The sequence below is a fragment of the Peromyscus maniculatus genome, chromosome 2 (assembly GCF_049852395.1).
Source record: "Peromyscus maniculatus bairdii isolate BWxNUB_F1_BW_parent chromosome 2, HU_Pman_BW_mat_3.1, whole genome shotgun sequence".
Classification (NCBI taxonomy): Eukaryota; Metazoa; Chordata; class Mammalia; order Rodentia; family Cricetidae; genus Peromyscus; species Peromyscus maniculatus.
This window is the reverse complement of record NC_134853.1, coordinates 160313709-160337139: the sequence shown is the minus strand read 5'-3', so window position 1 is coordinate 160337139 and position 23431 is coordinate 160313709. Positions and strand designations below refer to the sequence as shown.

Here is a 23431-nt window from a genome sequence, read left to right as displayed (position 1 = left end):
TTAAGCCTAAGTAACATGCCTTATCCAAGGGTTCAAAAATAGTGTCATCTGGGCTGTAGTGGTGTAAGACTTTAATCTCCGCATTCGAGAGGCACAGGCAGGGGGATCTCTGAGTTTGAGGCCAGCCTGGTCTACACATTGAGTTCCCGAACAGTCAGGGCTACACAGAGACACCCTGTCTCATTAAACCCCTAACCCCACCCCCCAAAAAAAAGTGTCAAAGAAATTCTGCCATGAGCAAAACCTGTAATCTTTACTGTGGGCCTTCCTAGCTTGTAATTTCCAGGTGTTGTCTGTGATGGAGTCCAGTGTTAGGCATCAGTTACTCTGCCTCCTTGAAGCATGGTGTCCAGATTTTTCTGGAAGTTACATTAGAACAGGTAGTCAGTGGCCAGAGCTGAGGGACAGTCAGTCTTTGTGTCCTAAAACACCTCCCAAACCTTTTGTTTACTTCCCCAAGAGAATGTTTGCGCATTTCTCTGCTTCATGTAGTTCAGGGCTGTTGAAAGATAAGAACAGCGCGTTTTCTGCAGTCTCCTCGGTGGCAGCCTGTAGAGGTCACTGCAGAGCCCTGTTTTGCAAATGTTCCTTTTTTGGTCGCTGCATGCTTGGCTTTGTTGTTCCTTGATGCCACACAACCTTGTGTCTGAAGGCTGTGAGCACGGCCCGGCTGCGGGGCGGGGCGGGGCTAAGTGTGGACCGGGAAAAGCGTCCGCTCACTGATGGTTCTGGTGGGCCTGCCTGCTTCTGACTGTGGGGAGCAGGTCCGTTTCCTAGCTGGTTTCCCAAAAACACTGTATGTATTTTAGTTAACACTTAAAAAAAAAGTGTGCCTTCTGGTGGTGCCAGGGCTGGAAGAATAGGTCTTGCATTTTGGGAACAGTGATGGGCTGACCGCGTTTGCCCTGCTGCTGGAGAAAAGACCCCAGCGTCGGGCTGAGTTTTGTTTAGGAAGATAGGAACTGTGTGTTTGTGTCTTGAGCCAGCCTGAACTGGAATTATCCGGTTTGAGCTGGCTGTTTGCCACTTCCTGGAGGCTTCCTTGTTTTGCCAGCATTTGCCTTGTTTGTGGTGTCCCTGGGCTCAGGGGCAGAGGCTGCTGCAGGCCTGGTGACATGGGTGGGGCGTGGGTGTGCTGGGGCGGGGTGTGTGTGTGTGTGTGTGTGTGTGTGTGTGTGTGTGTGTGTGTGTGTGTGTGTCCAGCAAGCCTGCGGCTGTTGTCCCCTGCAGTTCTCCCTTCTGCCCCTCACCTCTGCTGTGGCCGCTGTCCTGAGGCCCAAAAATGAGGGGCTGTCCCGCCCTGAGGCTGCCATGCTGCACCACCACATGCTCCAGGAGCTGGAACTGTTCTTAGCTCAAGTCAGGTTTTTTGTTCTTTTCCCTTGGCTTGCTTTTGGTTTGTTGGGTTGAATGGAATTTAAAATAAGTTGGGGTAAATCTGTGCTTTGATATTATGTGGGTTTTAATTTTGATGTAAACTTTTTTACCTCCCCAAGGCAGGGTCTCACTGTGTAGCCCTGGCTGTCCTGGAGTTTACTGTGTAGACCAGACTGGCCTAGAACTCAGAGAGATGCACTGGCCTCTGTCTCCCTAGTGGGAGATTAAAGGTGCAACCATGTCCAGGTCACAAGAAGCCTAGGTTGTCCTCCACTTTCTGGAGGATGACCTAGAAAATCTGACCCTAGTCTCTCCACCTGCTGAGTGGAGATAATTTCAGTGGCTATCGGTGTGAGAAGCCTGGTTCTCACCGTTTGATTTAGTAATTTTTCGAAACTTTTTGATTTTTAGTGAAGGGAATCGGAAGCTAAGATTTATGCTTCTGAGCAGGATTCTACCACAGAGCTGTAGCTCTAGCGCCCCCTCCCTCCTTTTTTTTGAGATAGAATTTCACTCTATGTTCCAGACCTGCCTGAACTCCCTCCCTCCCTCCCTCCCTCCCTCCCTCCCTCCCTCCCTCCCTCCCTCCCTCCCTCCCTCTCTCTCTCTCTCTCTCTCTCTCTCTCTCTCTCTCTGTGTGTGTGTGTGTGTGTGTGTGTGTGTGTGTGTGTGTGTGTGTGTGTGTGTGTTTGTTTGGAGGCTAGAGGGGTCATCAGACTCCTTGGAGCAGGAGTTAGGGTTGTTTGCAGGATGCCTGGCTGGTCGCATCCGTCCTGGTCTGAACACTGGTCCTCAAGCTAGGGGCGCTAACCTCAGAGCCCTCTCCAGCCGCCTGGCCTCACTTCCGTGCCACCACACCTGGCTAAATATTTATTTTTGATATGGAAAAGAATGTTAATGTAACAAAGAAAAAAGAAAAAGCAAGCTGGGCAGTGGTGGTGCATGCCTTTAATCCCAGCACTCGGGAGGCAGAGCCAGGCAGATCTCTGTGAGTTTGAGGCCAGCCTGGTCTACAGAGTGAGATTCAGCAAAACTACACGGAGAAACCCTGTCTTGAAAAACCAACCAAACAAAAGAATGTTAAAGTGAAGATTGTTTTAAAGTGATGACTGATACCTTCAGTAGAGGTTTTTACTGTGTGTCTGTGGACATACCGTGGAGTTATGCTGGAATTAGAGGGAGATTGAGAAGATACCTGTGTTGCTCCAGAACATGATTCATAGACTCAAAACCGAGGGCATTCGGTGGCTCTTCCTTATTTTCAGCAAGGACAGCCGCGTTTGCTGTGCTGTGCCACAGTTCTTGCTGGCATTTTGCACTGTAGCTTTGTGTCTATGGGTTGTAACACGAGTTTCTAAATGGTCATATTAAATAAAAAACTCAGGGGAGCTAGGTAGAGTGAATTCTGAAAGGTCAGAGAAGCAGAACAAACCACAGCTAACCTCACCTTAACAACTCCTCATCGGATCCTGTTTCCACGAGTCCTCACCCGAATGGATCTTAGCTGAACTGCTGCTAAAAACCTCAAAGTTTAAAAGTCTCTAGTTCCTGGTTTTCACGCTTTATATACCTTTCTACTTCCTACCATCACTTCCTGGAATTAAAGGTGTGTATCACCATGCCTGACTGTTTTCAGTGTGGCCTTGAACTCACAGAGATCAGCTAGGATTAAAGGCTGTGCTACCACTGCCTAATCTCTAGGTTTAATATAGCGGCTGTTCAGTTCTCTGACCCCCAGCTAAGTTTATTGGGGTGCATGATATATCAACCACATTTCCCCCCTTTTTTTGGTTAAAATTTAAAAAAGTTACAACGAATGTAAGAAAAAGTATATACAATATATAGTCAAGAATTACATTAACAATGTCTAGTCCATTAAACTTGACAGATTCCGACAAAAGAACTCCATTATATACATTAACAATGTTCAGTCCATTAACATTTGACAAATTCAGACAAAAATTTCATTACTTATCCTATTTAAAACAAGTAGTTCCTTTTAGTTCATTCATTTATTTATTTGGTTTTTTGGTTTTTCAAGACAGGGTTTCTCTGTGTAGCTTTACACTTTTCCTGGAACTCACTCTATAGTTCAGGCTGGCCTCGAACTCACAGAAATATGCCTGCCTCTGCCTCCGAGTGCTGGGATTAAAGGCATGCACCACCACTGCCACCACCACCCGGCCGGCAGGTAGTTCCTTTTTAAAAGTAGATTCAATAAGCTACCTTTTATCTTATCATATCCATATTCTCTCTTTTTTCTTTTCTGAGTAAATTCAAAAGTCTACCTTTTATCATTTCTATATCTTCCCTTTTTTCTTTTCAAAGTAGGTTCAATAATTTACCCTTTTATTCTATTATTTCTTTTTTTTCCAGAGTAGATTCAATAATCTACATGTTATCTATATCCCTTTTCCTTTTTTTTAAACAAGAACCCTGAATCTAATACCTTTTTGTTCAGCTTCCCCCCCCCCCGACTGTTAACAATTAATAATTTGTAACCAACCATTGTTAACAATGACAATATCCATAACTCAAATGACCCAAAACTACCCACCCCACCTTGTGGGAATGTGGGTTGTTTTCTTAAAATTACTTCCTGCTTTCTGTGGGCAAAGACACCTTTAGGGAATCCTGAAAAGAAAATTTTTGGGTTAATTGTCAAGTCCTGGGAGAGTTAACTGTATCATTTGTCCAGTCTCTGCAGAATGGGAAAGTGTAGGGCTTGTCTCCAGTCCATGGCTCGAGTAGTCTGTGAATCATCTCAGCTAGCAGTCTCGAAATTGTTCTGAGCGGTTTGTAGTCCAAAGCTGATCTCTGGGTGATGTTTGTTAGCTTAATGGCTTTATCATAGTCCATGTGTGTAGCTGAAGTTTTTTCCAGTCCTGCCTAGCCCACGGTCAGGACAAATCTCTCTCACCCGCCAGTCCTGCAGCCGCTTAGACCCAACTAAGTAAACACATAGAGACTTACATTACTTAAACAAACTATATGGCCGTGGCAGGCTTCGAGCTATCTAGTTCTTACATCTTAAATTAACCCATTTCTATAAATCTATACCTTGCCACATGGCTCGTGGCTTACCACTATCTTACATGTTGGTACTCATGGCGGTGACTGGCAGCATCCCCTCACTCAGCCTTCCTGTTCCTAGAATTCTCTTCTCTGCTTGTCCTGCCTATACTTCCTGCCTGGCTACTGGCCAATCAACATTTTATTTATACCAAGTGATATCCATAACACACGTGGAATTGTCGTTGTGGGATCCCATCACCTGTTTGGAAGACTTCAAAGTCTCTGTTAGGTGTGGTCGTGGTTCACTGCAGAAAATTTTTTTTCTGATACCTCCTCTGTGGTTTGGAGCAGTCACAGTCTGATAAATGTCTGCCTCTCAGAACCATGAACATTCTTCCCTAGAAGAGAATTATCTTCACAGCAACTTCTCCCCATTACTTGCCTCGACAAACTTCTTGAAACTGACCTTTGCTGATGCTTTCTTGTAACATAATGGTCCTGGCAATTCTTCTCTGAACAAGCAGCAGTAAACCCTTCGTCCCTGGTAGCAGCACCACCAACACGATGAGAAGCAGCTTGTAGCTCCCAGCAGAGGACACCACATCCATGGGCTGCCGCTACTGTTTGTGGCCTGGCCCAGCCCCAGCTGCAGCTTCACCTCAGCAAGCCTCCCAGGCTGGCCTCAAACTGGGGATCCTCCTGCCTCCACCTCCTCCAGCACATCCTACCAGCACGCACCACAACAACCGGCTTCATGCAGCTTGGGCCTGAGCTGGGTACTGCAAGGCCACAGGCAAGCAGCTGACCCACATTGGGTGCCAAATATAATATGAATCGTAAAGGGTCTTATTAATAAAAACTTGGGAGCCAGATATTGGGGTGAACGCTGAAAGATCAGAGAAACAGAACAAGCCACAAGCAACCTCACCATGCCAATTCCTCAGGTGATCTTGTTTCCTCAAACTGAAAGCTTCTGAGTCCTCACCCAAAGGGATCTCAGCTGAACTGCTGCTCAAAAGCCTAAAAGACTGAAAAGCTTCTAGATCCTGGTCCTCAGTTATGTATCTTTCTGTTTCCTGCCATCACTTCCTGGAATTAAAGGCATGTGTCCCAGGCAAGACATGAGATCTCAAGTCCTGGGATTAAAGGTGTGTGTCACCATGCCTGGCTGTTTCCAGTGTGGCCTTGAACTCACAGAGATCCAGATGGATCTCTGCCTCTGGAATGCTAGGATTAAAAGTATGTGCTATCATTGCCTAATCTCTGTTTAATATAGCAGCTGTTCTGTTCTCTGACCCCCAGATAAGTTTTTTGGGGTGCACAATATATCAACCAAAATGGGTGAAAATTCTAAAGAAATGGTTGCATTTAAAGGGAACAGCTTTAGGCTGTTTCTTATAATTTGTAGTCACTTAAAAATAAACCATTGCTCCCAAATGGTAAAAACTAAGCTGTCTCGTGGGTAGTTTAGTGCCTTTCAAACCTCTTAGACCTAAAACTGCTTCCAAACACAGTTGAAAAGTATGCAGTAGTAAGCTTCTGACTTGGGTAGGAAGGAGAGTCAGTGCCAAGGTTAAATTGGAAGAGGACAAAATCTCAAAGTACACTGATATAAGAATATAGGCTATTATAGATATGATAGGGTAAAAGGATAGATTATTAAATCTTTAAAAAAGAAAGCAGCTTGTTTAAAATATTTTACATTGGTATAGATTTTAATTTATTGGTACAAATTTAAAGTTAATTTTGCTATACTGTGTAAATTTCTACTCTTGTTTAAGGTATTATGTTTATGTAACTCATTTAAATTGTAATAGATAAGAAATACAGATTAATAATTAGTCTTCTATTATAGTCAAACTTACAGTCATGTTAAGTTTTCTAGATATACATAGATATAATTCAATTAGGTAGATAATTTTCAAACACTTCAAAGACCTACAGAATATGGCATTTAAAATGTTTTAAAACCTTAGACTTTCCTGAACAAAAGACACGTTTGCTCCAGACAATACCAAATTACTTTTAAAAAAAAGATAGTGTCGAAGACACTCCATGTGGAGTTTGTCTTCTTCTTGGCAGAAGTAGCCATTTGTGCAAGAATCTGTTCTTGCATGGACTGCTTGACAAAATGTTGTATTGACTGACTACAGGACCCATTGAAAGGTGACCACTGACCTTTATAAGGCAAGATTCCTTCAGATTCCTGCTTCACAGAAGAAACTGCCAGACATTCTACAGGACACCAAGAAAAGTGACTGAGAGACTTTAGGCCTATGGGCTAAAGATGGATGCCCCAATGCTGCAGAGAAACTTTGGATGACTTTCCAAGCAGGCAGCTGTCTCTGTCATTCTAGATTTTTGGATGTTGCTTACAATGCACTTCCTATTTACTTAGGTAATATTATATTCTTTTGAGGTCTTTGATGTAGTTAAAAACTAGATAATTATAATTGATGATTTTTGTTGGTTATAGTAAGAGATAAGTTAGATATAAAACCTTAGATTCACAAATATAGGATAGATCGATAGGATATCTTCTTTAATTTTGCCAAATACAAATAGAGAAGATATTATAACTGTAATTCTTGCTTGATAATTGTTTTGTTATTGTAATTTTACTATGTTAAAGTTAAAACTTCCCCTTTTTAAAATAAAAGTGGGGGGAGTGCTGTGGATATCGCTCTGTATGCTGTAAATTCATTGCTCTGATTGGTTGATGAACAAAATGCTGATTGGCCAGTAGCCAGGCAAGAAATATAGGAGAGATAAGCAAACAAGGAATATTCTGAGGAAAAACAAAACAAAACCAAAAAACACGCCAGTCCACCGTCCAGGGAACAGCATGTGATGACACACAGGTAAAGCCACAGAACATATGGCAACATATAGATTAACAAAAATGGGCTGAGTTTAAATGTAAAAGCTAGTCAGTGGTAGGCCTGAGCCAATGGCCAAACAGTTTTAATTAATATAAGCTTCTGAGTGATTATTTTATTAGCTGCTGTGGGGTCTGTGGGGCTGGGCAGGACTAGAAAAAATGTCAGCTGCAGTATACTGATAGAGGCTTCCCTTGTCCTTCGTCAGATATACCCAGCTGGGATTTCATCTGGAATGAAAATCCCCACATTTTTCTGGATATAGTGGCAGACACCTGGAATCACTTCACTCAAGCACCTAAGGAAAGAGGAGCTCATTCAAGGCCAACTTGAACTGTAGGATGAAATCCTGAATGTTTAAAAAAAAAAGTGGGGGGGGGGGTTGTAACCAGTACCTAAAAGGCAGGAGGCAAGTGGATCTCAGTAAGTCGAGGCCAGCCAGGATTACATAATGAGAATGGTTCCCCTAGGCTCATATGTCTGAATGCTTAGTCCCCAATTAGTGGAACTGTTTGGGAAAGATTAGGCGTGGCCTTGTTGGAGAAGGGGTGTCACTGGGGGCAGGCGTTGAAGTTTCAAAATCCTACTCTTGCTCTCTCTGCTTTCTGTCTTCGGATCAGGATGTAGATGAAAGCTCTTAGCTGCTGCTTCAGTACCATGCTTGCTTGCCTACTGCCATGCTTCCCACCATGTTCATGGACTCACCCTCTGAAACTGTAAGCAATCCCCCAATTAAATGCATCCTTTTTTTAAGTTGCCCAGTCATGGTGTTTCATCACTGCAATAAAACAATAACTAAAACAGACCTTGTTGCAAAACAAAGCAAAAGACACCTCCCAAAGCAAAAAACCTCCCCATGTTCTATTTGATCTGTGTGCTGTCTTGGTTCGTGACTTTCCAAGTATTTTAGTTGCTTTTTTTCCCTTTGGCTTAAAAAAAAAAAATCTTTTGTTTCTTATTTTATGTGCATTGTTTGCCTATGTGAGGGTGCCAGATCCCTTGGAACTGGACAGCTGTAAGCCTCCATATGGGTGCTGGGAATTGAACTGCAGTACGCTGGAAGAGTAGCTAGTGTTCTTAATAACTGAGCCATCTCACCAGCCCCTTTAGTTGATTTTTACGTACTACACCGTTAAGTAAATAAGCAAATCCCATTGTGACATTATTGACACTTGAGACCTTATTATCATCTCCTGTCAAGTCCAAAGGAGACTTCCCATTTCCCCAAACTCCAAAAAGCTGTCCAAATCTCCAGAAGTGAACTCAACCTCGTCTATAGGAGGATTGCTTGTGGTTAGATCAAAGCCAGAATTTCTCAGAGCCTGGTGAAGCTGCTTCTCATCTACCAGAAGGAGTCATTTTCCTTACCCCGGCAGAAAGACTTTAGGCTTTCCAATTAACATAGACCTTTGCTGCCCATCAGCATGTTAAGGTCCATGTTAGCGTCCAGGCTTCCTCCGTTGCTTGCTCCTTACAGGTATTTGTCATACATCTCAAAGACCCCATAGCAATCTCCTGGTCCTGTCTCCCTCTCAGCTGTTTACCCTTCTTAGAATGCAGCTATTCTCAGCTCCTCCTAGTGGTCTCACTACACTCCTATTCTCTATCTCCTGCTATTCTCCCCTCTCACAGAAGGCTGTGTCCAGCCTACTTTTTTCTTACTCTGCTCTGGACTCTTCCAGATGCCTCTGGCTGTTCTTTCTTTTGTATCTACAATAAAAACCTTAAGCATACCTGTGGCAGGGTCCTGTGCTGTTGTTTCCTTGGGGGGAGGGGGCCAAGTAGGCGCAGAGTCAACGGCAGACTCTAGGAGAGTGTCGAAACAACAGGCTCAGTTTATTCAGGAAGAGGCAAGCCTTATATATCCTGCACCACCACCACCACCACCACCACTTGGCAAATCAGACATTCTTTAAAAAGGGTCTTTGGGCTGGGGATGCAGTTCAGTGGTCCAGGACTTGCCTAGCATATGTGAAGGCCCTGGGGTCTGTCTCCTGCACCGATTCAAAACAAAACCTGAGACCTAGTGTAAATTGTTACTGTTTGTTTCTCTCAGCAGGAATTATTACTGGACAGGCGTCCCTTTTCTGCCTCTGGCTCTGCCTGACAGACAGCTCTGCTCCTCTTCTGAGTTTCTCCTCTGCTAACTCAGTTGGTCACTGTTCTTTTGAGATAGCTGTTATGTCTGGTTCCCTGGTAAAGGCACAGCTCAGTCTTTTGATATGCTGGTTTCTCAGTAAGATCGTGAATTAAGAGCTGACTCTCAGGGCTTTCATTTCCATCACTCAGGCCCAGGGCCGAGGTCATTTCCAGAAAATTTACCCAGAAGACAGGTTGTGAGACCCTGGAGACTATGACTAAAAAGCACTAGCAGCTACTTACATTCTTAAGAAACCAATGGAACTCCACTTGTTTTGTAGGTTGCCTGGGGAGGAGTATGTAAGAGAAAATTCTCCATTTTAGCCATCTGAAATGCCCGGTTCCGTGTCATGAGTGGTCCATGTTATTGTGCAGCTGTCAACACTGCTGTCTCCAAAACCTTCCCACCTTTCCAAATTGAAATAGTTTTTTTTTTTTTTAAATTTGTAGATTTATTTATTTTTATGTGTGTGGGTGTTTGGCCTTCATGTGCCTGCACACGACTGTGCTCAGGGAAGTCAAAAGAGAGCATTGGATCTGAGTTAGGGGTGGCTGTGAGACATCATGTGGATACTGGGAATGTACCCAGGTCCTCTACAAGAACAAGTAAATCCAGCACTGCGAGGCAGAGGCAAGCGGATCTCTTGAGTTCAAGGCCAACCTGGTCTACAGAGCTAGTTTCAGGACAGCCAGAGCTACACAGAACAACTTGTTTTGTAAAACCAAAGCAATAATGATGATGCTTTGGTGAGGAAATGAAATCCATTACCTTAAATCTCCAGTTCAAATGAAAAAGAGCTTACGTACTACAGAGTCAACATGAAAGCAACTGGAGTGGTTTCATCCATGGCCTCTGTGTTAGCAGTGGTTACACACTGTCATCTGCAAGCGAGGTGTGGTGGTGCACACTGGGGGTGGAGCAGAGGCAGCTGGGTCCCTGAGTTTGAGGCCAACCTGGTCTACAGAGGGAGTTCCAGGACAGCCAGGCTGCCTTGTCTTGAAAAACAAACAAAATCAGTTGCAAAATTCTTTGGCCTTGGTATTGATAGAAAGAGAAACTCTGCATTTTACTTTTTTTTTTTTTTAACTGTTTTCTTTAATCAGCTGATGCCAGCGTAATCTGAAACTTAGCTTCCACTTGAGTCTAGTTTTAGAAGTTGATATTGTGGAAGGAAAACAAGACTCTTGAGAATGTCTTGATCTCTACACACATTGGTGGCATGTTCATGTGCATGACACACACTCATGCATGTGTACACACACACATTAAATAAGTGTAATAAAACAATATACCTTGCTCTTGACTAGATATTCTGATGTGGAGAGATCATTAATCCTGTTGGGGTTTGGAAGGTTATGAACATTTATATTCCCAGCACTCATGAGGTAGGGGCAGGAGGATTAGGAGTTATCCTTAGCCACATAAAGAGTTTGAAGCCTGTAGGGATTATATAAGACCCTGTCTCAAAAAAGCGAAATCCTGGGTTTAATACTGTGTATACTCATATCCCCAGTATTTTAGCTAGCATGGCTATCATGAATTATCGTCTGTCCTGCACTGTGTGAGGAAACCCTGTCTCAAAAAAGAGGGGAATCTGTCCTGGAGCAGTGGAGGGGAGTCTGTCCTGGGGCAGTGGTGAGGGGAGTCTGTCCTGGAGCAGTGATGCGTCTGTATTTGTAGATGATGATTCTTCTGTTCTGAGGAAAGCACCAGGGGCTATGGCACGTTTTAGATGTCTAAGCCTGGTGGAAAAATCCACTTAGCACACTTTCCCTCGTGAGTCAAGCTTGTGAATTATATAGAAGAAAGAAATTATTAGCTACCTGATGAGAAGTCATTAAAAATGACTAATTCAGAGTTGAGTATGGTGGCATATGCCTTTAATCTCAGCACATGAGTTTCAAATCATCCTGGTCTACATAGTGAATTCCAGGACAACCAGGGCTATGTAGGGAGACTCTGTTGAAAGAGAGAGAGAGACAGGGAGAGGGAGGGAGAGAGAGAGAGAGAGACAGACAGAGGGAGGGGGAGGGAGGGGGGGAGAGAGAAAGAGAACTGTGGCTTCAGATTATATCGACACCACCGCACTCCTGACAGCAGGGTCTCATCCTGAGGCTGGAGCTGGCCTGGGACTCACTGGCAGTCCTCTACTGTCATTTACTGTCACCTGAGCCACCATAACTGACAGATTCTATCTGCTTAGGTGTGTTTTGAGATAGGGTCTTACTTATGTAGCCTTGGCTGGCCTCAGACTCAGACATGCATCCACATCTGCCTTCCGAGTGCACATGCCATGGTGTGCCTGTGGATGAGGACAGCTTGGCAGTATTGATCCTCTCTTCCTGCTGAATGGTTCCCCAGGAATGGACTTAGGATATCAGGCAAGCACTCTTAACCTTTTGAACCGTCTCACTGGCCCCTCGTCTGCATTTCTTTAATGTGGACTTGTGTATAACTTGTTGCCTCGTTATTTCCAAAGCCAGAATTTGGGATCTTGTCCATGTTTAGTTGCTTTTGTTTAAGGCAGGATCTTGCTATGTAGATCTGGCTGTGTAGATTTGGTTTTTCCAGACAGGTTTTCTCTGTAAATCCCTGGCTGTCATGGAAGTCGCTCTGTAGACCAGGCTGGCCTTGAACTCACAGAGGTCTGCCTGCCCCTCTGCCTCCTGAGTGCTTTGATTAAAGGCGTGTGTCACCACCACCTGGCTCATGTACAGAATTCTTAAAAGTACTGTGTGTTGTTACCTGGAGGCTTGTGTAGTGGTGTGTCCTTGAAAGATGAACGCACTTTGTGTTTGACTGAGTCTTATCTCTGTGACACTCTGTGAGAGGTCAGGTGATTCATCCAAGAGATGTGCAGTGTTTCTGAGCCACTATTTAGGTCCTCATCAGTACCTTCAGAACTGACTCCACTGTTCCTTCACCATTGTCACTCACTGTTGATATTCTCAGGAGATCACACGCACTAATAGGTTTCTTTGCATTTTTGAGGTAAGGTCTTGCTGTATAGCCCAGGCTAGCCTTGAACTTTCAAATCTTAGTGCCGTACCTCCAGGGTGTAGGATTACAGACGCAGTGCACCTGCCTGCCTCTCACTAGACTCACTTGACCTGGGAGGGGAAAGTTGCTGTTGCCTTTCAGTGTTGGTGAGGAATGTTACTTTTCTTTCCAGCCTCAGGCTAGTGTGAACAGCTCTCTGCTCCCTCTGAGGACTGAGTGTGAGAAACATGCAGAAACCTCAGCGTCAGCGTGACCAGTAGCTAATTGTTGGCTGTTGGGTGTGTTTCTTGTGCTGCCCTTTTCTGTTGGTTTTACACTAATGTCTGGGCTCCTGTGTCTGTCTGTTGTCTTCCTGCCCTGCAGCAGCGACTCCAGCAGCACCTCGAGCGATGGCTCTCCGGCCCGGTCAGTTCAGTCCGCCGCGGTCCCCGCACCCACTTCCCAGCTGCTCTCGTCTCTTGAAAAAGATGAGCCCCGGAAGAGTTTCGGGATCAAAGTTCAGAATCTCCCAGTACGTTCTACAGGTAAAGTTTTATATGAGTGCAATTTCCTCCAGCTGTTGAGAGGGAGTGCAGCTCACTGAGGAGCTAGAATGGCTGACTTGTCTTTACACATGGTGTTTCTGTGGCTCATTAGCACTTATGCCACGAACAAACTCCAAGCGATTATCATCATTGTATGTGGTTTATTTCCTAAAGCTTGAGAGCGAACAGCAGGGAAGGCAAGGCACGCCTTGGCCTTGCCAGGAGAAGGGAGGAAGAGGAGGAAGATGTCAGGCCTTTGGGGGAAGCAGGCAGGGTCTTCATGGACTGGTCTGCAAGTAGTTGGTGGTTGGCAGCCCAGTGAGGAAGCTGAGAGGCTCGGGGACAGCAAACTCAGGGTCTTCATGCGTGCTGGGAAAGATGGAAGGGGAAGCAGAAGTTGGGTTGGAGTTAGAACTCAGAAAGTAGGCACAGCTGCCCACATGGAGCCGCTGAGCTGCAGACTCCCCTCTAGCAAGCTTCCCTTGCTTGCAGGAAGACTGTGTGTCAAATGGCATTTTAATTATTGGTAATGCACACTCATAAATATGTACATGTACATAAATAGCATGGATATAGACAGAACATGTTTTGCTTTTGAATAGATGTTTTTCTGTATTAAATATTTTGGTTTTGAGCCGGGTGGTGGTGGCACACGCCTTTAATCCCAGCACTCTGGAGGCAGAGCCAGGAGGATCTCTGTGAGTTCGAGGCCAGCCTGGTCTACAGAGTGAGATACAGGAAAGGTGTAAAGCTATACAGGGAAACCCTGTCTCAAAAAAAAAAAAAAATTTGGGGGGGGGGCGGGGTTTAGAGAAATAGTTTACTATAGAGTTGTAGTTAACATGAGAAAAATGTACTTGTTTTTGTTTGGCTATGTAGATACAAGCCTTAAAGATGGCCTTTTCCATGAATTTAAGAAGTTTGGCAAGGTGACTTCAGTGCAGATCCATGGGGCCTCCGAGGAGAGGTACGGCCTGGTATTCTTTCGACAGCAAGAGGACCAAGAGAAAGCACTGACCGCGTCCAAGGGAAAACTCTTCTTTGGCATGCAGATTGAGGTGACTGCGTGGATAGGGCCAGGTAAGGCCAGGGAGTGGGTTTCGGTCCAGTGGGTGAGGGGATTAAGGGGGGACACAATTCTAGTTTCATTTTTTAACTTGCTGGCCCAGTGCTTTAAAAGGTTGCTAAGGCGCCAGTCACCTTCCTGAAGCCCAGTGAGTTGGTTTGGGCAGAGCAGTGGTGGGTCTGCTTCTGTAAAGGAGAAGACTTTACCTTGGAGTCCAGAGTGCAGTTTCAGGCCAGCTGTGGAGCCAGCCTTCCTAAAGGATGGGATTGATTGAAGTACAGGACTGATGACGAAATTTGCATTAGAAAGCACACTTCATATTAACATCATTTGAGGGATTCATTTACATTTTCCCCAGCATAAATTAGATCTGCTGTTCTAGGTGACCAGAACTTGAAATATTGTTGAAGAATGTGGATTGTCTTGTTACTGAGTTTTTAGGATCAGAGCCTGGATCCTGGCAGCCTTAAGCGAGGCTCAGCTGACAGTCCTTGGAAGTTCAGTTAGTGATGCTGAGCAGCAGAGGTGGCTCAGAGGTTAAGAGCATTCACTGCTTTTGCAGACTGTGGGGGCCGCCCCACCTCCACTCTTCCCTAGGGTACTCTTGAGCAGGAGCAGCAGGAAATATCAGGTAGAAGTGAAGAGGGGAGAGAAACAGATAGAAAGAGGGCCTGGATCCTAATCCATCGGCCCCGACTGTCTCCACCAAAGGGCTTTTAAAGGAACGCCGAGGGGTGGACCTCCCCCGGCACAGCGCAGTGCAGACATCTCAGACACCTGGTACTCGGGCCCGTGGTCCAGTCATCCCCTGTGTGCAGACCTGCTGGGTAAGCCACCAGGAAACCCAAATGGGCTCCCACAGCAGAGGACCTCGTTTGGTTCCTAGTGCTCACCACACGGCAGCTCGTAGCCACCTGCAACTCCAGTAGCCTGGGATCTGACACTATCTTCTGGCCTCTGGGCACCCATGTACACATGGCATACATTCTCATACACATTAATAATAAAAGTTTAAAAAGAAATGAAAAGCAGAGAAAGGATACACCACCTTTATTCAGTGGTTCTATGAGAAGAACAAAGAAAGAAGTCCAGTGGACATTCATCACCCCAGTTTCTCTCCAGGGTCATGACATGAGGGCTGGAGATTAAAGAGAGCAGAAAGTATGCATCAGTAAGCAGTCTGCCAGTTAACATCTCAGTGCAGCTGCAGGGGTACAGGTGTCCTTTTAGAGGTAGGAGGTACAGGTGTGACCCTTTAAGAACTAAAAGGAGGGCTGAAGAGATGGCTCAGAGACTGACTGCCTTCCAGAGGTCCTAAGTTCAATTCCCGGCAACCACATGGTGGCTCACGACCATCTGTAATGAGATCTGGTGCCCTCTTCTGGCCTGCAGTCATACATGCTGTATACATAATAAATAAATGTTAAAAAAAATAAAAATTAAAAAAAAATTCTTTAAAAAAAAAAAAAGAACTAAAAGGAAACACTAATTAGCTCGAGCCCTCCTGTGAAACCCACTTCTGTAAGGCTGGAGGTCTCAGGCATGGCTTAGGTCAGTGGTGGTCTCTTTCAGAAAGCATGTAGTGCTTCCTTTAAAGTGGACTGGCCCCACCACAACTTAACTGACTCAGAATTTGAACACTCACATTCAGAAATCTCCATTTAAACAGATTGCAAGTGGTTTAATAAAGTATTCTAGAATGAGTTTGTGAATCTGAGAAAAGTGAATTTTAGACTTTGAATACAATTTGTGACTCATTTACATGGTAAATCTCAGAATAATCGTCTTATCTGATGAGAGGGAACATAATTTCCCAATGAATATGTAAGTGAACTTACATAGTAAATCAGACATAACACTGGTAAAGTGGGTATTGTAAAGTGTACATGATTTTACGATGGAATTCTGGGTCTGTTGGTTACTATACCCACTGCCGATGAGGGTAACTTAAGTGAGAAAGGATTTACTTTGGCTCACGGTTCTGGTGTGGGGCGGAGCTAGTTGGGAGCTTGAGGCAACTGGCCATATGCATCAACACCTGAATGGAGCGAGCGGTACCACCCACATTTAGGGGGTTCTTCCCACCTCCATTAACGTAACTGAGAAAATCCCCACAGACATGTCCAGAGATTTATTTCCGTGGCTATTCTAAATCCTGTCAAGTTGACAGGATTAAACATCACAATAGAAGTCAAAGGAATTGTCCCAAAGAATGCCTTCTCTCCCTTGACCAACCAAGTTCCAGGTGGACTGCTTCGAATTATATCCAACTAAGAGCAGCTCATGAGTTCCTTTTTTGTTCTTTTCTTGAGACAGAGTCTCACTCTGTAGCATAGGCTAGTCTAGAACTCACTGTGTAATCCAGATTTACCTTGAACTTAGGCAGTTTTTTTGCCTCAGCCTCCTGAGTGTTGGGGTTATAAAGTCCTTCATCATGGGTGGCAATTCTTGTTGGATTGCTTTGGGGCATGTCCAAACCACCTGAGAAAGGTTCAGTGTACACCTAACCTAGGGAGGTCTTAAACACCAGTCAGTTGTTAATGGAGATCTAAATCAGGGTCATTTTGGCGGGTGATGGCTCTCTGATCTTTAAGCAGATAAGGAGAGTTTTAAGATGGTTATTATATAAGGCCCTTTCACCTTCTTGTGTAGCACTTGGAGACAGTGGTAGTTATTCATTCTTTTTGAGACTGAATCTTAGGTAAACCAGGCCAACCTTAAATCCAACATCTATTGCCTACACTTTCCAAGTGCTGGAATTACAGCTGTGTGCCTCCATGCTCAGTTCATCTTTTATTTGTTAATATTGTTTGTTTAAGGCAAGGTTTCATAGAGCTCAGGCTAGCCTTGAACTTGTTTATAGTTAAGGCCAGCCTTAGACTCCTGTTTCTCCTGCTGGGGTTATAGGAATGTGTCTTCCATGCCTGGCTTCATCGTGTGTGTGTGTGTGTGTGTGTGTGTGTGTGTGTGTGTGTGTGTGTGTGTGTGTGTGTGTGTTAGGATTGAACCCAGAGCTTTGTGTGTACTACAAAGTGCTCTACTTCTGAGGTATATCCTTAGCCCGTCTACTTATCTTTTTGATGACTTTGTTTTACATTTTTTAAAAGTAGAGAACATGTAGTGCTGGGCTATAATTACCATCAAAACCTGAATGTCTGTATCTCAGACAGAATTAATAAATGGAGCTTTAGCAAAGGGCTGTGATTAAATTAGAAGTTAAGCCAAGGCTTTTCATCATAAAAAAATCGAAATCTTTTGGATGTCCTTGGGAAACCACTTAACACCAGAAATGAGAGCTCACAGATGTCACTGTAGTTACTTTCCACACTGTTATTCTTGTATCTAAAAGTCTTTCTAAAGTAATTATTTTAGTATTGTATTTGTATGGATGTTGTGCCTGCACATGTCTGTGCACTGTATGTGTGCCTGGTATCCTTGGAAACTAGACAGTGTTAGATCCCTTGGAACTGGATGGTTTGTGAGCTGCTATGGATGCTGGGAATTGAACCTGGGTCCTTTGCAAGAGTAGCCAGTGCTTAACTTCGGAGACATCTCTCCATCTCCTAAAGTCTTGATGTAGACATTTGAATTACTATTATTATAGTAATAATTACTATTAATGTAGTAAACATGAAATGTTGAATATCACGATCTTGAAAGTAAATGAAATGAAACAATGTAGTGGGAATGTTTTCTACTGAGTTGTAGTTTTCTTTTAGATTGTGGAGTGTGTGTGTTTTGTTTGTTTGAGATCAGGTTGCCCTATGAAGCCCATAGTTGCCTGAGTTCCCTGTATGGCACAGGCTGTCCTTGAACTCTCGATTCTCCTGCATCTGCCTTCTAAGTGCTAGGACTACAGAGCTGTATCACCATGTCTAGCCGGATTATAGTCTCATACTCTTCTGTTAAGACCATAGGGTAAAAGGTACTTGTCTGGTGACCCGACTCTATCCCTGGGACCCATGTAGAGGTGAATGGAGAGAAGCCACTCACAGAATTGTCCCCTGACCTCCACACACACCCACACTCATATTTCATGCACATACTGCTGTAATAATAAACGTTATGGTGGTATATACCTTTAATCTTAGCACTCAGTATAGCTCACATATCTGTGAGTTGAAGGCCAGCTATGACTGCATGAGGAAAGCCTATCTCCAGAAAAATAAAAAAGCAAACAAAACCGTTCTTGTTAAAGTCTTCGAGAGGGATCTTCATTGTTTGTCTGAGACAGTGTCTGCTGTGTAGCAGCGCTGGTCTTAACTCAGTTCTGTCACCACTGTTTGCGTGCTGAGGTTACAGGCCTGTCCACCAGGCCCTGCACGACACAGTTTGTTAACCACAAATTTTCCCACATAAGGAAATTATATGTTAGAGAATGTATTAAAGCACCTTGTTCTGCTCTGCTCCATCCACTCACAGAAACAGAAAGTGAAAATGAATTTCGGCCCTTGGATGAAAGGATAGATGAATTCCATCCCAAAGCAACAAGAACTCTTTTTATTGGCAACCTTGAAAAAACAACTACTTACCATGACCTTCGAAACATCTTTCAGCGCTTTGGAGAAATTGTGGTATGTTGCTTTAGTGATAAAATGCTGTAATATTTGTAGAATGTCAGCACAGCATAGAATGGTTGTGGATATGTGATATTTAAGGACAAATGAAATAGTTCCTCTTTGCTCCATTCTTTTTACCTTGAAATTATATTCTTTCCTCATCCTCCTGAGTAATGGGAGTCTAGGTGTGAACCACCATCCTTCCATAACATTTTTTTAAAGAGACTCCTTTAAAAAAAAAAAAAGAAAGAAAATATGTATATGCATGTTTTTCCTGCATACATATCTGTGTACCATGTGTGCCAGGTGCCTGTGGAGGTCACGAGGACATTGGACTCTCTGGAGCTGGAGTTACAAGTGATTGAGAGCTGCCATGTGCATACTAGAAACTGAACTCAGGTTATCTGCAAGAGCAGCCAGTGTTCGTACATGAATGCCAAAGCCATCTCTCCAGCCCCTCTTTAAAAATTAAATTTGAGATGGTGTCTTACTATGTAGTGAGGCAGGCAGATCTCTGTGAGTCTCAAGGTCAGCCTTATCTACATAGTGAGTTCTCAGTTCAGCTGGGGCTGCACAGTTTTTTTGTTTTGTTTTTAATTATCATGCTTAATTATGTATATGTCTGTGTGTGGATATGTGCACATGAGTATTGATACCCACTGAGTCCAGAGGTGTCAAGATACCCTTGGAGTTGGAGTTACAGGAAGTTATGAGCTGCCAGAAGTAGATGCTGGGAACTGAACTCATATAGAAGGAGCAAGTGCTTTCTCTTAACCAGTGAGCTATCTCTGCAGTCAAAGACTCTTGTTTTTAAAAAAGAAATAAGTACTTCTATAATTTCAAGTAGGTTTTTTAAATTGCTGTTACTTGCTTTGTTTCTTTTCTTTCTCTTATTCAAAGAAATGAGGCTGGAGAGGAGAATCAGTGCCTCAGAGCACCGGCTCTCTTGAAGAAGACCCAGGTTCCATTTCTTGCACCTACCTGGTGGCTCACAACTATAACTATAGTTCCAGAGGACCCAGGGCCCTCATCTGGCCTCTGTAAGCACTGCACACATGTGGTGCACAAACATACATACATACAAAGACCCATAATGCAGAAAAGAAAAATCAGTAAATTAGAGAGTGGGAGAGTGGTGGCATGTATCCTGCTTTGCCATCAATGTTGTAAGTAGCCCAGGGTGACTTTGAACTTCTGACAGCTCCTGCCCTCCATAGTACTGAGAACTAATTCTTAGGCTTCATACATGCTAGGCACATACTTTGTACCAACTGAACTGTACAACTTTTGTTGTTGTTTGATTTTTTATTTTTTTTAGATAAAGTCTCTATATGTTTACCAGACTAGCCTTGAACTCATAGAGATTCTCCTGCCCCTCCTTTGGAGTTCTGTGATAAAAGGCATGTGAAACCATGCCTGGTTTGTTTCTGTGTTCTGTAAGACAGAATCTCATTATGTAGCCCTGGCTGGCCCAGAACTAGCTGTACAGACTAAGCTGACTTTAAATTCTTAAGCTCTCTCCTGCCTTTGTCTTGAGTGGTGGGATCACAGGGGTGAAGAAGTTGTACGTTTGGACTTCGAAGAATGAAGAGTATATGATAGTAACAGCTGTTCTCTGTGTGTTTGTTCCATTTCTCTTGTCTTGTGTGTTCTGTATTTTTATCTTTATGTTCTATGTCTCTGTGTGTTGGCCTGTCTCTTGCTCATACTTTGTACTTGAAGAAAAAGACTATTGTTTTTAAATGATATAATGCAGTCCTTTCTTTTCAGACAGGGTCTCTGTGTGACAGGCTGGCCTTGGTTTTGGTTTTTTCAAGACATGGTAGCTCTGGTAACTCTCTCTGTAGACCAGGCTGGCCTCTAACTCACAGGGATCCACCTGCCTCTGCCTCCCGAGTGCACCACCATGCCTGGCTCAGGTAGTCTATTAAGGGGGTTGGCTCTACTAAAGATTTTTGACAGTGCCAAAGTGTAGACAGACTTTTTCGTTGGGACTGTCAGCTCCCTAATAGCCATACAGGGACTTCTTATTAATTATCAAAGCTCAGCTGATAGCTTAGGCTTGTTTCTAACTAGCTCTTATATCTTAAATTAACCCAATTCTATTAATTTACTTTCTGCCTCATGACTGTATTACCTCATCTCCATAGTGCCCACTCTGCTTGCTCTTCATCTTCTGGCATCTCCCTTTCTTCTTCTCAGCTTCCTCTCTGCTCTGAAAATCCTGCCTAGCTATTGGCTGGTCAGCTTTAAACCAATCCAAGTGACAGATCTTCACAGTGTACAAAAAGATTATTTCATAAACATTTCCCCCTGTTTGTCTAAATACAAAGGAAAGGTATTAACTTTAACAAATAAAACCGTATATAATAAGAATAGTTATCAAGTAAGAATTACATTTACAATGTCCAGTCCATTTGTATTTGGCAAATTTAGAGAAAATACTCCATTATTTATTCTATCTTGATGAGTCCAAAGCTTTGTACCTAATTTACCTTCTATCATAACTAAGGAAAACTGCAATATAACTACCTAGTCTTCAACTCCATCAGACTCCCAAGAAGGATATAAAACATTTCTTACAGAGCAAGCAACTTCCAAAACTATGAAATGATAGAGACATCTGGCTGCCTGGACAGTCACCCCAAGGTTCCTCTGCAACACTGGGGCATTCACCTTCGGGCTACAGGCCTAGAATATCAGACAGATTTTTCTATAAAGCAGGAATTTAAAGGAATGTCCTATCTTGTCTTGGCAAAGTTCGGCAGTCACTTTCTTTTGTGTCCTGTTGTCCAGTTTGGACAGCAATATTGTCAGCAGTTGAGGCAAGAGCAGTTTCTTGCCCAAATGACTAGCTTTTGCCACAAAGAAAGCAAACTATGTGGAGGCTCTTCGATGCCCATCATCCTCTTTTGAAGTAGATTGGTGCTGCCAGGAGCAGACGTGTCTCACTGTCATGAAAAGCCTTAGGTTATTATAACATTTAAACTGCCATATTCTGTAGGTCTTTGAAGTGTTGAAGACAACCTGTCTGTCTAAAATATATCTGTTTGATCTTGAAAACATACCTTACATGACTATAAGTTTGACTGTTATAGATGACTAACTGTTAACCTGTATTTCTTTATTACCCTAAATAGCTTTCAAGGACTAAAACTTTACATTATATTTTTAAATGAGCTGCATAGGTACAATATCTTTAACAAGAATAGAAACATATATACAGTATAACAAAAATAACCTTAAATTTGTATCAATATACAAAAATCCATACCAATGTAAAATATTTGAGACTAGTGGGTGTTCAAAAGTAGACTCAACAATCCACACTTTTATACCATCATTTCTATACTATATCTCCCTTCTCCCCTTCAGAATGAGGTCCCTGAATCTAATCTCTTTTGTTTATCTTTCCCCCTGACCATGGCCAGTAAAATTTTGTAATCAACCCCCCTATTCATGACAAATATCCATAACCCAACCAATGTCCAAAATCCATCTACCCCACCTCTTGGGAATGTGGGTATTGTGTTCTCTAGACTGTTTCCTGTTGCCTGGGGGAGCTGGCATCCTTAGGGGACCCTGGAATGTTGGAATAATGTAACATACATATTTGTGTTAACACAAGATGGACTGTGCACTGCACACAAGCCAGCCAACTTTTATGTTTGAGCAGGTAAAATATATGTCATCTGTCTTGTAGATTTTCTAGGTTTATTTCTTTATGTCTGTAGCCAGGATTTTCAGTAGAGCATAAGACACTTAATCTCAGGGTCCTGGGTTCGTGCCCCATGTTGGGTGCCATTTGTACTTCGACTTTTTTGTTGGTACTGTCGACTCCCCAATAATGACACAGAGACTTCTTATATATTATGAAAGCTTGGCTGGTAGTTCAGGCTTGTTCCTTACTAGCTCTTATAACTTAAAATACCCCATTCCTATTAATTTTCTTTCTGCTTTGTGTCTTTATTACCTCCTCTCTATATTGCCCATCCTGCTTGCTCTGTCTTCTAGTGTCTCCCTTTCTTCTTCCCACCTTCCTCTCTGCTCTGAAAATCCTGTCTACTATTGGCTGTTCAACTTTTTATTAAACCAATCCAAGTGACACATCTTCACAGTGTACAAAAAGATTATTTCACAGCACTAAAGGGAATTACTTCTTAGTATTTCACTAAGTAGGCAACTTTTCCTTTGTTATGAATTTCTGTTTATCATGGATTTAAAATTTTAAATTGCAGTACAGTTGCTCTTCTGCAGGGACCTCACATGGGATGGCTTTCATGGTGTATGGTCTTTATTCCATCAGTTTACAGTGTATTCAGACAGAGGATCCAACTAAAGTTACTGGGAACATGACTTGTAGAAAGAAGCAATCTATGTATGTGGACTTGGCTTCTTCTGATTTATTTTCTTATTGCCATATTGCCTAAGTGATATTGATTGGGTCTTTCAGGACATTGATATTAAGAAAGTGAATGGAGTTCCTCAGTATGCCTTCTTGCAGTACTGTGATATTGCCAGTGTATGTAAGGCTATCAAGAAGATGGATGGAGAGTACCTTGGAAATAACCGCCTCAAGGTAAGTGAAGTACATAAATCATTATGCTGTTACTATTTGATTTGCTTTAAGATTTTGGGGACTTTACCTTATTATCTTAGGGCTGTAGAAGGACAGTACTTTGCGCTAAAGGCAAGCTTCTCTGTTCCCTCATTAGAGGCTGCCACTGAGGGCCAGGCAGGATTGTCCTGTTGTAAATGTCGATTGTTCTTTAATTATATACTAACAACTTGCATGTAGTGTTGAGCAGTTGAGCTCAGTGGTAGATGACACACTTTTCCACGTGTAAGCTCCTGGGATCAGTGGTGTGCAT

The 23431-nt window shown here is 43.3% G+C and overlaps 1 protein-coding gene across 4 annotated transcripts in view; it reads left to right on the top strand.

Moving 5' to 3' along the window:
* Spen (spen family transcriptional repressor) overlaps positions 1-23431 on the top strand; it is a 71489-nt gene that overhangs the window by 30399 nt on the left and 17659 nt on the right. For 3 of the 4 annotated variants that reach the window (XM_042272253.2, XM_076565605.1, XM_076565604.1), the window contains 4 exons: positions 12775-12935; positions 13815-14015; positions 18424-18575; positions 23014-23139. In XM_042272253.2, coding sequence (XP_042128187.2) covers positions 12775-12935; positions 13815-14015; positions 18424-18575; positions 23014-23139 — 640 coding nt within the window. The remainder of the gene's footprint in view (positions 1-12774; positions 12936-13814; positions 14016-18423; positions 18576-23013; positions 23140-23431) is intronic. The other variant, XM_076565603.1, reaches the window with a different exon arrangement.